Genomic DNA, 14,972 nt, shown 5'->3' with positions numbered 1-14,972 from the left:
GCTGTGGCCTAACCAGTGTTTTATACAGCTCCATCATAACCTCCTTGCTCTTATATTCTATGCCTCGGCTAATAAAGGCAAGTATCCCATATGCCTTCTTTACCACCTTATCTACCTGTTCCGCCGCCTTCAGGGATCTGTGAACTTGCACACCAAGATCCCTCTGTCTTGCCTAGGGTCCTCCCATTCATTGTGTATTCCCTTGCCTTGTTAGTCCCTCCAAAGTGCATCACCTCGCACTTTTCCGGGTTAAATTCCATTTGCCACTGTTCCGCCCATCTGACCAACCCATCTATATCGTCCTGCAGACTGAGGCTATCCTCCTCGCTATTTACCACCCTACCAATTTTTGTATCATCAGCGAACTTACTGATCATACCTTTTACATTCATATCCAAGTCATTAATGTAGACCACAAACAGCAAGGGACCCAGCACCGATCCCTGTGGTACCCCACTGGCCACAGGCTTCCAGTCACAAAAACAACCTTCGACCATCACCCTCTGCCTTCTGCCACTAAGCCAGTTTTGTATCCAAAGTGCCAAGGCACCCTGGATTCCATGGGCTCGTACCTTCTTGACCAGTCTCCTGTGGGGGACTTTATCGAAGGCCTTACTGAAATCCATGTATACCTCATCCACACGCCTAGTCACCCCCTCAAAAAATTCAATCAAATTAGTCAGACATGATCTTCCCTTGACAAAGCCATGTTGACTCATGGGATTCAAATCTGGCAATTTTTTAAACAATTGTCTGCCAGCTCAGCTGGTGGTACAGGCCCAAGATGTGCCCCAAACATGCCTGATTTTCATGCAGGCTCCAAGAATCAGTGGAAGATGATCCAAAATGTTCAATATTGGTCTTGCCTTGCTATCTTGATCTCTTACTGATACTGATATGAAAGTGGTGAAACTATAACAGCTGGAAAGCTTTCTGAAATCTGAGGTGCCACACCAAAAGTTCTATCAGTGTGCAAAGGAATTTAGTAAATCAAGATCAAGACCCAAGTTTAGTATTCCTTTCATTGGTTTAAATTGGTATCACTGCCAAGTTACCCTGAGACCAAGATACTAGGCTTCAAATAGGAAAACTCATTAACCAGTATAACTTCCTGTTTTGGCATTTTAATTATGAAATTGCTTTGGTCTCATAACTCAGCCATGTCCAGCTTTACACTTCTGGGATTCCTTTTTGCTGACTGCCTTTGGAGCTGTTTTAAATATTCCTTTCTCTACTTAATTACAGGACATAAATGTCTTGAATTTCCATCATCTTCAACACTGTCCCAGTCCTCTTGCCAGTCATTATTCAACATCCATGTTCCTTGGACCTTATAACCCAATGACGGACAGATCTCTATCAGCTGGTTGCAGGGAGATAATCTTGGGAGTTGTGAATTTGCTTAAGAATGCTTCTCCCAGCCTTCAATTACTTGAGGCCCCCATGCCTCAGATACCTGGATGCTACTTCAATTCTCATGGTATGTTTGGAATTGCATGGATGCAATGATTAGGACAGGAGGCAATTGGATTACCCTGGGCCCAAACCTAGTAGGTGCTGCAGGCCACTGTTTCTTAATCCTGCCTAGTATGTTACTGGTTCAGAGGATGTACTAGTTCCATTGCATAGGGGTAAGGCGGTTTCCTTTCATTGTATAGATGGTGATTTGCGGTTTGGAGAGAACCAATCTGTATCGTTGAAATGTATCTACAGCATTGGATATGGTTGCCTATTTTTTTGTTAACCCAGTCTCAATGTATTTCCATATTAGTCCTTTACAAAATGGAGTGTTTTTTTCCCAACCCTTGCCATTTTATTTTCCCGTTCTTGTGGAAAGCATTGAATCCGTGCTAGGGTCTGGCTGAATAGGGCACCTTGATACCTTGGCAAAGTGACCATCATTCATGTATGAATCTTGGATGGTGAATATTGGCACCATAGCAAAGCTGGGTCATTTTCTCACATGATATACATTGGCACATGAACTTAAGTTAGGCATTCACTAGGTTGACATTGGAAGAAAGAACCCTGGCTGATTTTTGGTTCTCCCTCCCTCTCCCATAAACTAAGGATGTGAGATGAATTGTGATGTCCCTCATCACCACTCTAGCTGAGACCAACTAACTCATCATAGACCAGGGCATGAACCTGGGACCTTCCTGGACTATGTGGCTCTAATTCCTGGGAAATTGAAGTATTTGGAGGACCCCAGACAATGCTAACGAGACCTATATTTCTGCAAGGGATGTGAGCTGCTCCAGTTTCACCTCAAAAAAAAAAAGTTGGTATGGAATATTAGCAGAATTCTTTGCACAGAAACTCATTCCCAGATGTTGGTGTCACTGGAACTCTGAACTTCTGAATGCAAGGGATAAATGATGCAGCGTTATTGTTTCGTGCACCAGTTGGAGCTTGGCCTCTTGATGGAAATTCTTGTGTTTTTTCTTAGCAGCCACCAACCTTTCCTGAGATTTTTATTTTTTTTTATTGGCTGCCTTCAGCATCATTCGGTTGGAGCCACCTGATCCCAATCAAGTGAGTGAAGACATCATTCTGCAGCATCAGTGGCTGCTAATTAAGGCATCTTAAAGCCTGGTCTTGGTGTATCTGCAGTCACCACATGCTTTGACTAAGTGCCGCTGTTGGCCTTCCCCCACCTGGAAGGCCGTAGTTTGACAAAACAGTACTTGTATCTGTGTGCAGTGTAGTAAATTAAGATTAGTATATTCTCCCCTTTTAAGTTAATTTTTATTTAAATTAAAGTATACTCAATGTATCATACTTTGTTTCTGAGGTAGTCTTTTTGGGTCTTCTCATGGCAGTTTTGAATAGATTTTGATTTCCTTGAAATTGGGTTTGTGCTTAGTTATTAGATTTTGGCCTCCCTTTCGATGAAAGTGCAAATAGGATTTGGCTGGTCTCATCAAAAGCCCTGAAAGTGAACCCCAGTTCCACCATCTATTTAACAATTGCAAATCCAGTTTGGTTGCCAGTGGGTAGAATGAGTAATGGAGACTCTTTTCAAGACACACCAAACTCTTGGTGTCTTTGTGATTCACCTATCTAATATTTGTGTCAACAGAAACCCGAGCATAAAATATATGCTTGTCGTGTGTTTATCAGGGACGGTTCCACTATGTTAATATATACCCAGGGTGTTAAAGTACTATATATTAGCCAGGTTTTCTTTTATCCACAGGCCTCTGTGTACAAGATCTGTAAGGAGATGTATGATGATGAAATGGATGGTGACTCAATGTCTTCTGACCAGCCAGATATCATTGGTGACAGGTGAGTGTACAAAGAGATGACTTTTTGTGTGTTGGGGGGGGCGCTACCTATTTTCTCATCCCATCTTGAATGCATTATTGCTTCTGCCGGGGTCTAGTTCCACATGTGCTGGCCATCCTCTTGTAGGTCATCCAGTTGGTCGTTTTTCATCGATAAAGCTGGACATCATGTATTTTATTCGATCGTTGAGGATATCTCCGTAGACTCCCTTATTGCCCAATGCTCATTTTTTTTCACCTCCCTAATCCAGAGTAGTTGAAGCAAACTGTAGTGTCCCTTTTTTCACCATAGCTAAGATCAACACAGACTAGGGTAGAATCTGGGATATTCTGTTATGTATGGTTGTTGTATTTTTTTTAACCTGAGTCATTGGGTGACTCCTAATTTTCTGTTTTATTCTGATTTAAAGGTTTACTTCTCCTCAGGATTTTGAGACTGTGTGTTTAATCAAAATGAAGGTTGTTTGACCTGGGGAATGGAATGTTTTTCCCCGTTTCTGGCACTCCCAAGTTACATGCACCACATCCAGCTGCAGAATTAACTTCCCTCAGCTGCACTCCAACTCAGCTCTCAGAAGAGCATCTCTTAACTTGAATTAGTGTGATGTCTTCATATCAGCCATCTGATTATGAATTGTTGCTTTGGTGCCAAATTATGGGTGGTTTTATGTGGGAGCTGGGCTGAAGTTGTCACATTTCATTTCATACAGGACTGTTACATCCTATAGATCTGGGCTAAGTTTAACCTGGAGTTCCAGGGGTGCAAAAACTGCACCATGCATACTGAAAATTTGAATATAAATCCATGCAGTCTAGAGTTCAAGTTTAAAGCTTCTTCAGCTGGTTGTATTGCCTTTCTTTCTCCTCCTTGTGGATGAGGTGTGACAGATATCCATGTACTGTGCATCTGAATAAATGAGGTGCTGAACTTGTTCACCTAATGCACTTTATTAAAACTAGTAAGATTGTATTTATTGCCAATCCCCAATTCCCCTGAGCTAACCTTGTAGATTGGGACTGGAGTTAATAGTAGACCAGACCAGGGAGGGGTGGCAGGTTCCTTTCCCTGCAGGACATTAGTGAACCAGTTAGCAGTTTTCATGGTCGTTTTCTTGTACTATCCCACAAATTACCAGATTTTTGAATTCAGTTTCATGGTAGGATTTGAACTCGTGACTTCTGGGTTACTAGTCCAGTTATAAAACCACTAGGCTACTTTACCCTTGAGCCAAATCTACAGTATTATGTGGTATTGTAGAGGAAACTTGCTGAGGAAACTCTACTTCCCACAAAAAAATTAATATAAAAAGCTTTAGTTTAATTAGCTGGCCTAAGTGGCAGTAGGGTTGCTACAATTGGCCTCAGTTTCCCTGGCTATAACAAGGATAAATCATGCAGGATTCCTGCTCATTATTATCCAGTGACTCTGTGCTGGAAAGTGTATGTGTAAGGGTGCCAGGTGAGGACTGGCTTTGTTTCGGCTGTTACAATAAGCACCGCAGTCAAACAGACTGCTGACATTAACTGTCTAGACTAAGTGGGCAAGGTACCAGAGAGTTGCCTGTCCCTGTGGAACTGCACCCCAGCAAGAGTTGGAGTCGCCAGGATAGAGAATATTTAAAAATGTTTCTGTACCTTTACGCTGGGTGCTTGTTCTGTGGCTTATGGTAAAAGGAGAACTTCAGTATAGTTTAATGTTTGTTTCAGCTCTGTACCTGTGTTTTTTTAGTGTAATGTGTTATTTTTGTTGTGTTTGCAGTTTGGTGGGAGGTCTTCTGACGCTGAGCCTGGATTATTGCTTCGTGTTAGAGGATGAGGGCAGCATTTGTGGTTATGCCCTTGGGACTGTGGATGTGAAACCATTTTGTACAAAGTGTAGAGTCTCCTGGATACCTGCTATGCGGGAGAAGTATATTAAACCAGAGACTAGTAAGGAACTTTCAGAAGAACAGGTACTCTCCCAGAATAACTGGATTCACTTTCACTGTAAATTAAGTGAGTGGTTTTAACAGAGCCATAAGGGACCGTTATCATCTCAACTTGGGTATAAGAAAATATACTCTGGGTTTCTTGCATCCCGAGAATTCTCCAGGTGTGTCTTTAAACAACGTCTCTATCTGGGGACTGGCAAGAAGAAACTCGCCATTTCTTTCTGATACTTGGCACAATCTGGTAGCCCAATGGGCCCATTCCAGGGTTTCCATCAGGTGTCACAGTTGTGGAAGTAGGGAAGTGATCTGATGTCCATAGACTGCCAGAGCTCTTGTCAAAAATAATAAAAACAAAACAAAAAAAGCTATTTTTCCACATCTAAAACCCTGAGGTATGTCTGCCTCATGCGGTAGGCCTGTTACAGTGACATCTAGCCAGGTGTAATAGGACTGACTTACAAACATACACGCTTGGTCTTAGATATTTTTTAATGGCGTAGAACTTGCTCTCTCCAACTCTCTCTTTCCCCCACCCCCTGCCAAATGCTTCGCACTTTACTACCCCTCTCCCAGCTTCAAAAGTCTCTTTGAACTCGTCTAACACCTGCTACCGGTGCCTGCCTTTTCTTTTTCCCCTCTCCCTCCCCACCCTTTTTGTGAAGCACTTTGGGGTGTTTTTGCTGATTTTAAAGATGCTTGATATAAGTTTTGATACACCTTTTGTTAAGGACTGCTGTTCCAAACAGTGTCTTACTCGAGGAGGAGGGGAGGAGGAGGAGGAGGAGGCACTCTCAGTTGTATCACAGAAATAATGGGATATGGGTATTATATCTGCAGCTACCCCGTTGGCAGGCTTACAAATTCAATCAAGGTCCTGTGGGCAGTTGCCAAGCGGAAACTATGGGAGAAAGGAAAAGTAGGACTGGCTGTTTCACTAAAATTGTACAATCAGTAGTGCTTTAACTAGCTCTGCTGGTGATGGGTAATCTGCCTTCAGCAGAATCTTTCTTTCTGAAATACTGATGTACTGTTAGCAAGTTTTTCTTCAGTGCTGTTGCCTGTGAGTCATCTTTTTTTCCCCTCTTCTTCCTCCTTTTTCTCACCCCCTCCCCCTCCAATTTAATTTTTAAAAGCTTAAACAGGCTTGCTCTTATTAATTGCCTTTGATTGATTCAAGCACACCTTGCTGCCTGTGAAATTAAAGAACTTGCATTTATACAGTAGCTTATCGTGCCTTTCAAATGCTCACATAGAATGAATTACATTGTGCAGTTACTGTTTAATGGGCAAACCTTTTTATTCACAGCAAGGTCCCACAAGCAGCAATGAGATGACCAATTTTGATGGTGATGGTTGAGAGAACAGTGTTGGCCAGGATATCGGGAGAGTGCCCACTTCCTCATTGAGTTGTGCTATGGGATCTTTAATGTTAACGAGCAGATCGTTTTAATGTCTTGATGTGTCTAAATGAACACTGCCATTAATGTGTGACTGTAAGTCACTTGTTTTTGGTTCCCATGTAGAAAATGATGCTGAGCTTCCATGAAGAGCAACAAGGTCTGCCAGACAACTTCCTCGCAACCTTCCCCTCACTAATTAAAGTGAATGTGCACTCGAAAGTGACGGATCCTAGTGTTGCCAAAAGTATGATGGGCTGCTTGCTTTCATCCTTAAAAGCTAATGGTAAGGCCTTTTTCCCTTCGCTCCAAATGTTTTGCCTCCTTATCTGAAGAGAAACCTTGATTACTAATTACTGGGACTAAGTGATACACTGGATCATGTGGAGTAAATCAAATACTTGATACGTTTTAATACATTTTGGTAGGAAGAATGAGGAGAGGCAATATAAACTAAATGGTACAATCTTAAAGGGGATGCAGGAACAGAGAGACCTAGGGATGTATATACACAAATCTTTGGTGGCAGGACAAGTTGAGAAGGCTGTTCAAAAAAAGCATATGGGATCCTGGGCTGCTTTAATCGAGGCATAGAGTACCAAAGCAAGGAAGTTAGTGCTAAAATTTTATAAAATGCTGGTTAGGCCTCAATTGGAATATTGTGTTCAATTCTGGGCACCGCACTTTAGGAAGGATGTGAAGGCCTCAGAGAGGGTGCAGAAGAGATTTACTGGAATGGTACCAGGGATGAGGGACTTCAGTTATGTGGAGAGACTGGAGAAGCTGGGGTTGCTCTCCTTAGAGCGAGAAAGTTAAGAGGAGATTTGACGGAGGTGTTCAAAATTATGAAGGGTTTTGATAGAGTAAATAAGGAGAAATTGTATTCACTGGCAGAAGGGTCGGTAACCAGAGGACACAGATTTACGGTGATTGGCAAAAGAATCAGAGGCAATGTGAGGAAACTTTTTTATGCAGCGAGTTGTGACCTGGAATGCGCTGCCTGAAAGGGTGGTGGAAGCAGATTCAATAGTAATTTTCAAAAGGGAATTGGACAAATACTTGAAGGGGGATAAATTTCTGTGCTGTATCATTCTATGATTCTATGAAATGGTTAGCTGCCAAAATATTGATTCTTCCTCATTCCCTGAAATACATACAGATAAATACACTATCATCCAAATGTTGAAATCATGGGACAATGTCCCTTTTAAGATGTACCCTCCCTCACAGCAGTGATGTTACCACATCGAGGGGTTACAGTCATGAAGGGAAACTTGAGAAGTTAGGGATTTCTTTTCTCTCGAGCTGGGAAGGTTCATTTGAGCTATTACAAGTCTTCAGGTCTGTGATGAGGTAAACAGTGACATTTTTTTCTACTAGTTGGCTTAATGGTAATGAGAACTTGTAAAATTAAGATAATCACCAATGGAATTAAAGTGGAGATAAGAAAATACGTTTTACACAGAGGATGGTTAGAATGTGGAATTCTGTTGAAGCTAAATATGTAAATTTTCTTAAGGGAGTTGGATGGTTGCTCGAAAAAGAGGAATATTAAAGGGTATGGCGAGCAGGTAGGAGAGTGGGATTAAACTGGGTGGGTCATGTGCAGGCTTGATGGGTTAAATGGCCTGTTTCTTTGCTATAATGTTCTATAAATCCAGCCATGTGACCCGTGTGATAGCTCGCTCGCTCGCTCTCTCTCCCTCTACCCTGCCTTCCAATATCAGGCAACGGTTAAACCCCTCGTTTTGTCATATTTTATTGTGCTGTCTTGTATTTTACAAGATTCTTTTAACCCAAGTTTCCATGTTGCAGGTTCCTTCCATATTCTAGGTTTTGGTAGCCTACTGTTTTTGGAGTGTGGTGTCTCTTCTGCAGTGAGTCCTTGGGTCATGGTGAATGTTGACTAGCTGGGAGGTGATCCATAGCCAGTTTACATCTGAAGTGCATGATCCGCACTGACTCCCAATTGGAGAGCTGAGCATAGGGCATAATCGTTGGTCCTTTGATCAGCTCAAAGATTGTGCTGAAAGAGTCTGAGCCCTTGGCAGATCCCACAAAAACTTGCAGTTCAGATCCTGGAGCCTAGTGCTGAGGAAGCATTTGCACCATCCAGGAGTGGTGCAGGTACTGCCTTGGGGGAGGGGATATTGTGTAGCTGTCTCGATACTTTTTCCTGTGAAGGAGTTTCCACTAAGGAGAAGTGGGTGGCCTTGCTCCCAGCTTGGGTCTGTCCCTGACATGCATCTTGAGCAGCTTCAAAGTATTTACTGATACCCAGCCTGGTTATTGTGAAAATAGTCTTAAAAGAGACTCTTGCCGTATTTCAATGGTAGCTTGTGCATATGGCAAGTGATTGCAATTTGCTCCGAAACTGGCACATTTGTCGCCTCTGGGATTTTTCATATAAGACTTTAGTTTTGTACAAATCTGTGTGATGTGATTCTGTGCAAAAGGACTTGTAAATGACAGGTAGTCGGAGAGCAAACTTTATTTAAAGAATGAAGAAATTCATACCAAAGCTGCATAATCAAGGCTTCTGTTGTCAAGTTAGCTGCTGTGTTACGTGCGTACACTCTTCTTAGTTCTGCTTAGAATCCTGTTTAACACATTCAGCTAAGAATAATGCTCTGAAGTACACATCAAAATGTACAGATTGGTTTTGCTACGTTTTTATTTAGTAACCAAGGTATTGCTGATCTGGGGATCTTTGAAGCTTCCTGTTTCCTGCCCTTGGGGCACAATTTCTATTTTGTGATTCTAACTGCTGGAGATTGTAAGCTTTTAGGTATTTGCATATATATTCACATCTTTACCTGTACATTTGAAAGGGTCTTTGATTTTAATTGTGCAGCATTTGCATAAGCATTGAAAAATACCAGGAATGATGCTGATTATTTTAAACTTCAATGTCTTCAGGTGAATTACGTTGCAAATTTAAAAATCAGTGGGCTTAACAGATCTAAGGCCACTTTGAGATACTTCTTTTGATTCGATCTTGCAGGATTACTCGCTTTTCATCCTAAGCCGCAGTGTTTGGCTCGAGGCCCATTTTTCAGGAATGCTGGAATGTGCTCCTCTACTAACTGACGCACCTGCGGTTTCTTCACGCAATCTCTGGATTTCGCCCAGGACTCTGAACACGTACCGGCGCTCAGGCACCTTCCCACACGAATGTGCATGGGGGAGGATGGGGGAAGAGAGAACTTGGTTCTAATGTTTTCTCTTACTGAGGAACAATAGAAAGGGAATGTTGCTGAATCCCAGCTTCAACATAACAACATAGGTCAGTCAAGTCACTGGATGGAGTCCCCCAGGACAGCAGATGAGGGGAGTGGCCTGTGCCAGATCCTGGGTATATTGGGAGTGCCCATTCCTCTGCAGGTTATTTGCAGTGGGTGTCCTGTGAGTCGAACTCATACTTATTTCCATCTCTTGCTTTTCTTTTTAAGGATCCCGAGGAGCATTCTGTGAAGTAAAACCCAATGACAGACGAGGTCTGGAATTCTACAGTAAGCTGGGCTTCTTGGAGTTGGCCAAAATGGAGGGATTCCCGAAAGAGATGTTGGTCCTGGGAAGGACCTTGTAACAGGCGCCCTGTGCAACGTAGTGTAATTAAAGGATGTGTATAATTAAATGTATCTAAATTTAGCCTTAAGCTGAATAACCTGTGTTTAATAATGTTTTATATTTTATCTTTTTTTTTTAATTTGCAATACACAATAAGGTGAACTCGATCCAGATGGCACTTTGTGAGATGGGTGGACCTCCACTGATGCAGTACCAAAGCATGCTTTTACCCTTCTCTTTCCTCCCATTTTTCCCTCCTCACTCCTCCACATAAAAGAAATTCTTCACAATTAGATGGGAGGCTGGCAAAATGATGACTAGTTTCTCTCACTTCTGATGCTAGTCCCAGCTGATGGTGTGTGTGCTTGCTGTGCAGCCAGTTAGACTTGCCATTTCCCCGTCTGGGAGGCAATTACCCTTCCATCCCAAGATAGCACGACGTGGCTCTGTTTATAATGGACCATCCGCAGAAAAATAATTAGAGTCCCTGGTTTGCGGTGACTGAATAAGCCCAGTTCAGTTTCATTTGGTGGGATTCTGCGACTTCAACTGGTGTTTTGGAGATCGCTTTCTGCAATTCCTGTGTTTCTGTGAAAACTAATGGCCTTTAAGGCTGTAAAGGCACTTTATACGTAGCGATTCTCATACTTTTGGTCTGAACGGTTAAATAGAATTGTTTCTAGATAAAGGAACAAACTGTAAATGTTGGAAATCGGAAATAAGAGCAACAGTGCTGGGAATACACAGGTCAGAGAGCATCCGTAAAGAGGAACGGCAGGCTATCATTTTGCGTATGTACAGTGCCCTTAATCAGAACCTGACGGAGCTTATATATTTAAAACTTTGAATTGTTTCTGGAGCATTATAGGAGAGCTCCTTGTCTGTATAAAGGCTACCCAACATCTGACTCGAAAGTAGCCCTGCACTGGGTTTCATTAATGACGGTTGGCAGCAGCCCCATATGAGACTTTCCCCTCTTGTCCCATTAATGTTGACAGTTCTGTAAATTAGCGATGTGTGGGAGGCCCCACTGCAAATATCAACACCCCCATGGGACCTCTTGTACCAACTCCCATAAGTCATTGTTTTCTGCAATGGTTTCTCCTTTGGACAGCAGTTAGTATAGAGGAACAGGAATAATGTACGATCTGATGGAACTTTCTGTACACTCTGCAGTCTCTTGTTTCATTGCCTAGTTTGGTGTGTGCACCAGCAACTATGACCCATTTTGTTACATTTAAAGAACCTGAGATTTCTGGTGTCGCCCGGTGGGTTTTTACTGAGTGGTGCATCTCCTGGCTCTTAGGGCTGTGGATGCACACCAGCCTTGGCGTCTCTCCTGGCCAACTGATCGGAGCAGTCTAACCTCCCGTTCAGTCAGCAGGACCTGTGTGCTAGTGAGGTCACATAATTGTCTGCTCCTTCACCTGGTCAAGCAACCTTACCCTTAGATTGTCTGGAACCACTTCCAGAAAAGTATTTCTCAACATTAGGTGACAAAGCCCATTATTATAGACTTACATTTTCATTTTCCAGCCATACATAGTATTTACATAGAAAATAGGAGCAGGAGTAGGCCATTCGAGCCTGCTCCGCCATTGAATATGATCATGACTGATCCTTTATCTCTAACGAAATCTATCTAGCTCCTCAAATTTACAGCAGAGGCCATTCAGCCCAACTGGTCTATGCCGGTGTTTATGCACCATATGAGCCTCCTCCCACCGTACTTTAGCTTATCCTTCTATTCCTGTCTCCCATGTGTTTACCTAGCTTCCCCTTAAATGCATCTATGCTATTCGCCTCAACCACTCCATGTGTCGCTAACCACTGAGTATAGTTTTCAAATGCTCTCTCGTTCTATGAACAGCTCTCTATATGCACTAAATGGAACCTGTTTAATTTAAACTTTTGCTTATATGCCTGAGACATTAAGTCATAGGCATCAATAATGGCATGTTTTGCACATTCAGTCCAACTTCAGTTCATTCTGTCCTTCACATTAACATGACAAAGACGCATCAAATGCATTGCTGGTGAGAGACGCTGGACAGGATCTTGTGTCCAGCATCTTGTTTTATTCAATAACTCAAAGTGCTCACATCCATGAAGCTGGAGGTTAATATTTCACCCTCTGTGGTTCACCCCGCCCCACCCCAGCCACCTGTTGGCCGACCTCTGCTTATGGTTGTTCTCGTCTTTTTGCAATTGCGGCCAGGCCAGATGGACACAGGTCCTTCAAAGCACTGGTAACTGAGCAGTTACTTTATCCCGATTTATAGTTTGTAGTGTTCTCAGTAGCTGAGAGTAGCTGAATTTGCTGTTCTACCTGCACTGAACAGACACTGGTGTTCCTACAACCAATGTTCATTGTAGGAATATGATCTCTGGGATAGCTTTTTCTTAATTTCCAGCTCAATCGTCACTCGCTTCCTGAATCTCGTAATGAGTGAGAATTAGCTGCAACTCGCATTCCGTCTACTCCATTAATTTTTTTAATCCACTTATTTTGACTGCCCTGTACAAATCTCATCTTCCTATTTGCTCCTCCCCTGGCCCCACTTGACATCATCAAACTTATGTACAATACACTAGACCAGGGAAGATTTTTTTCACATCTCTTTACCCACATCCTCACCATCTCTTTTAAAAATTACTCTTCTTGCTGTATGCAATATCCCAGCTCGCCTCCAGTCAGATATAAAGGCTGCCCATGTGTCTCCATAAACAGGCGCATTTGAATGGAAGTTTTAAAATTGGACAGAAGTAGCATTGCCAGTAATTGAATGAATACAGGAAGAATATGGAATACAAAATTATTCAGATGCTGCTCGGGTCACATTTATGACCCCAGATAGAAATCCGATCCTATAGATTCCTTAGGGTCTGATCCTGTTTGAAAACCTATGCGATAAATAAGCAATTTAGTACCTTTTTCTTTGGAATCATAGAATCGAAACAGCACAGAAGGCAGCCATTTGGCCTATCGAGTCCATGCTGGCTCTCTGCAAGAGCAATCCAGTTAGTCATCTCTGCCTTGTTTCCCCCCCCCCCCCCCCCCAATCACAAATGTGAAGATACAGCCTATCTCTGTATTCTAACTGGTATTTCCCCAATGTGCATGCTAAAGAACTGCTGCTCTTTGCTGCTTCCTTTGGTTGTCTTGTGTTATCTGGTGTCAGAAATCAGTTTAGGGAGGAGGGGAAATGTGGCTCTGCTGAGGTATCACTGCTCACAGGAAGTCTTTGGGACTGCAGTTTCACAGCTTAAGCTACAGGAACTGAATGTGTCACCAAAACACCAGAAAGTGTGCACCAATCTCTGACTGCTAATGTGGAAATTCTAACGAGCCACTTCCTTTTGAGGGGGGACGGGAACAGTCGATGCTGGAAATCTGAAATAGAATCAAATGCCCAGCAGATCGGATAAAGTTAGTTGCCTGTAGTATTAAACTTTGTTTCAAACACAGACCTGCTGTGTATTTCAGCATTCCTTGTTTTTTTTGTTCCATCAGAGAAAATGAGAACGACCCCAAGTTTAACATTTCCCTCACTTAAGTAAACTCTTTTCAACTCTGCCCTTGTAGGGCTCTGATTGATTGATTGGAATGCACTCCACCTGCATTCAGCAGCCACCTGCTTATGTGACTCAGCTTAATTCATAAATAGGTTGGGGGGGGTGGTGGGTGGAGAAAATAAGTGTGGAGGGAACTGGATTAGAGAGTGACCTTCAGCCAGCACTAAATAATGGTTTAAAGCTGCCATTTGGATTTTTGAAGGCTCTTTGTTTTCAGTGTGTTGCAGTCTGGTGACCACTGTACCTGCCGTAAGCAGTCAGTCTGGTTTTAGCGTTGAAGTGCTTGATGCAGATTTTTTTTGTGGCTCCTCCAGGGATAAAACTTTGTGTTTTGTCACTAGGATTTCAGTAAAGTGTAGTCGTGAGTGTGAGATTTTCACACTGTGCATTGGGCACCTAGAGGTAGTTACAGATTCTAGGGTTGTGGCGGAGAGAGTATTTTGAACTGTATAATAATAGGATTAAGTACTAGTGGCTACAGTTCTGTAGAATCACACTGGGGTGCTGCATTTCCTATTGTACACTAAAGCATATTACCTGTGATCATTGCCACAATATATTGTCACCAAAACACGGCCGGTGACAGCACTCCATTCGTTTCTATATCTTAACAGGAATTTAGCCGAGCTTCTTCTTTACCTTCTGCAAGCCATTTTGAACAAGCACAAACATACTGCTAGCTCTTGGCATCTATTGACTGTAGTTACGAATGGGTGCCCCTAAAACTTCTGACACTCATCAGTGGAGAGCAAATCCAGACAAGGAGAAAACTGTGTACATATAAAATCTTTTTAAAAGATCATCTTTTGTGTGTCTCTCTTGTTTTAAGGCGTTCGGGTGCAAGATGGAGTGTTTTGTGTGCTGTGTGCACAGCATTCTCTCCCAGCATTGTCACATTAGTAACTCAACACACTGCTGGTCTTTGTTTTGTGTTCTGATAACAGTGGATCTAACAGTTGCGGTGGTGGAAGAGAAGAACCCTGGAGGAAAATGTTCACAAAACATGCTGCTAAGGATCTGGTTGTTGTGCTGAGAGAACTGAATTTGCTGCTGCAGCTGCTGGCATTGCTGTTCTTTTGGATTGGCTGGCCTTGAAGTCAGCAGCAAAGAGTTTCCTCCATAGCTGGATTAATCACTTCTCATCGTTGAAACTGTTCCTGAGCAAAACCTGAAATAATACCAGAGTAGACACTCTTGCTGCTTTTACC

General features: G+C 42.6%; 1 protein-coding gene across 4 annotated transcripts in view; it reads left to right on the top strand.

The window, feature by feature from the left end:
• The window catches only part of oga (O-GlcNAcase), a 57,677-nt gene extending 43,111 nt beyond the window's left edge, over positions 1-14,566 (top strand). For 3 of the 4 annotated variants that reach the window (XM_068001985.1, XM_068001983.1, XM_068001982.1), the window contains 4 exons: positions 3,200-3,291; positions 5,050-5,242; positions 6,745-6,904; positions 10,071-14,566. In XM_068001985.1, the coding sequence (XP_067858086.1) occupies positions 3,200-3,291; positions 5,050-5,242; positions 6,745-6,904; positions 10,071-10,207 (582 nt within the window). In that variant the 3' untranslated portion in view covers positions 10,208-14,566. Of the gene's footprint in view, positions 1-3,199; positions 3,292-5,049; positions 5,243-6,744; positions 6,905-10,070 lie in introns of those variants that run through there. The other variant, XM_068001986.1, reaches the window with a different exon arrangement.
• The last annotated feature ends 406 nt before the right edge of the window (positions 14,567-14,972 follow it).

Source organism: Heptranchias perlo, chromosome 21 (assembly GCF_035084215.1).
Source record: "Heptranchias perlo isolate sHepPer1 chromosome 21, sHepPer1.hap1, whole genome shotgun sequence".
NCBI classification, from domain to species: Eukaryota; Metazoa; Chordata; class Chondrichthyes; order Hexanchiformes; family Hexanchidae; genus Heptranchias; species Heptranchias perlo.
This window is presented reverse-complemented; position numbering and strand designations above follow the sequence as displayed.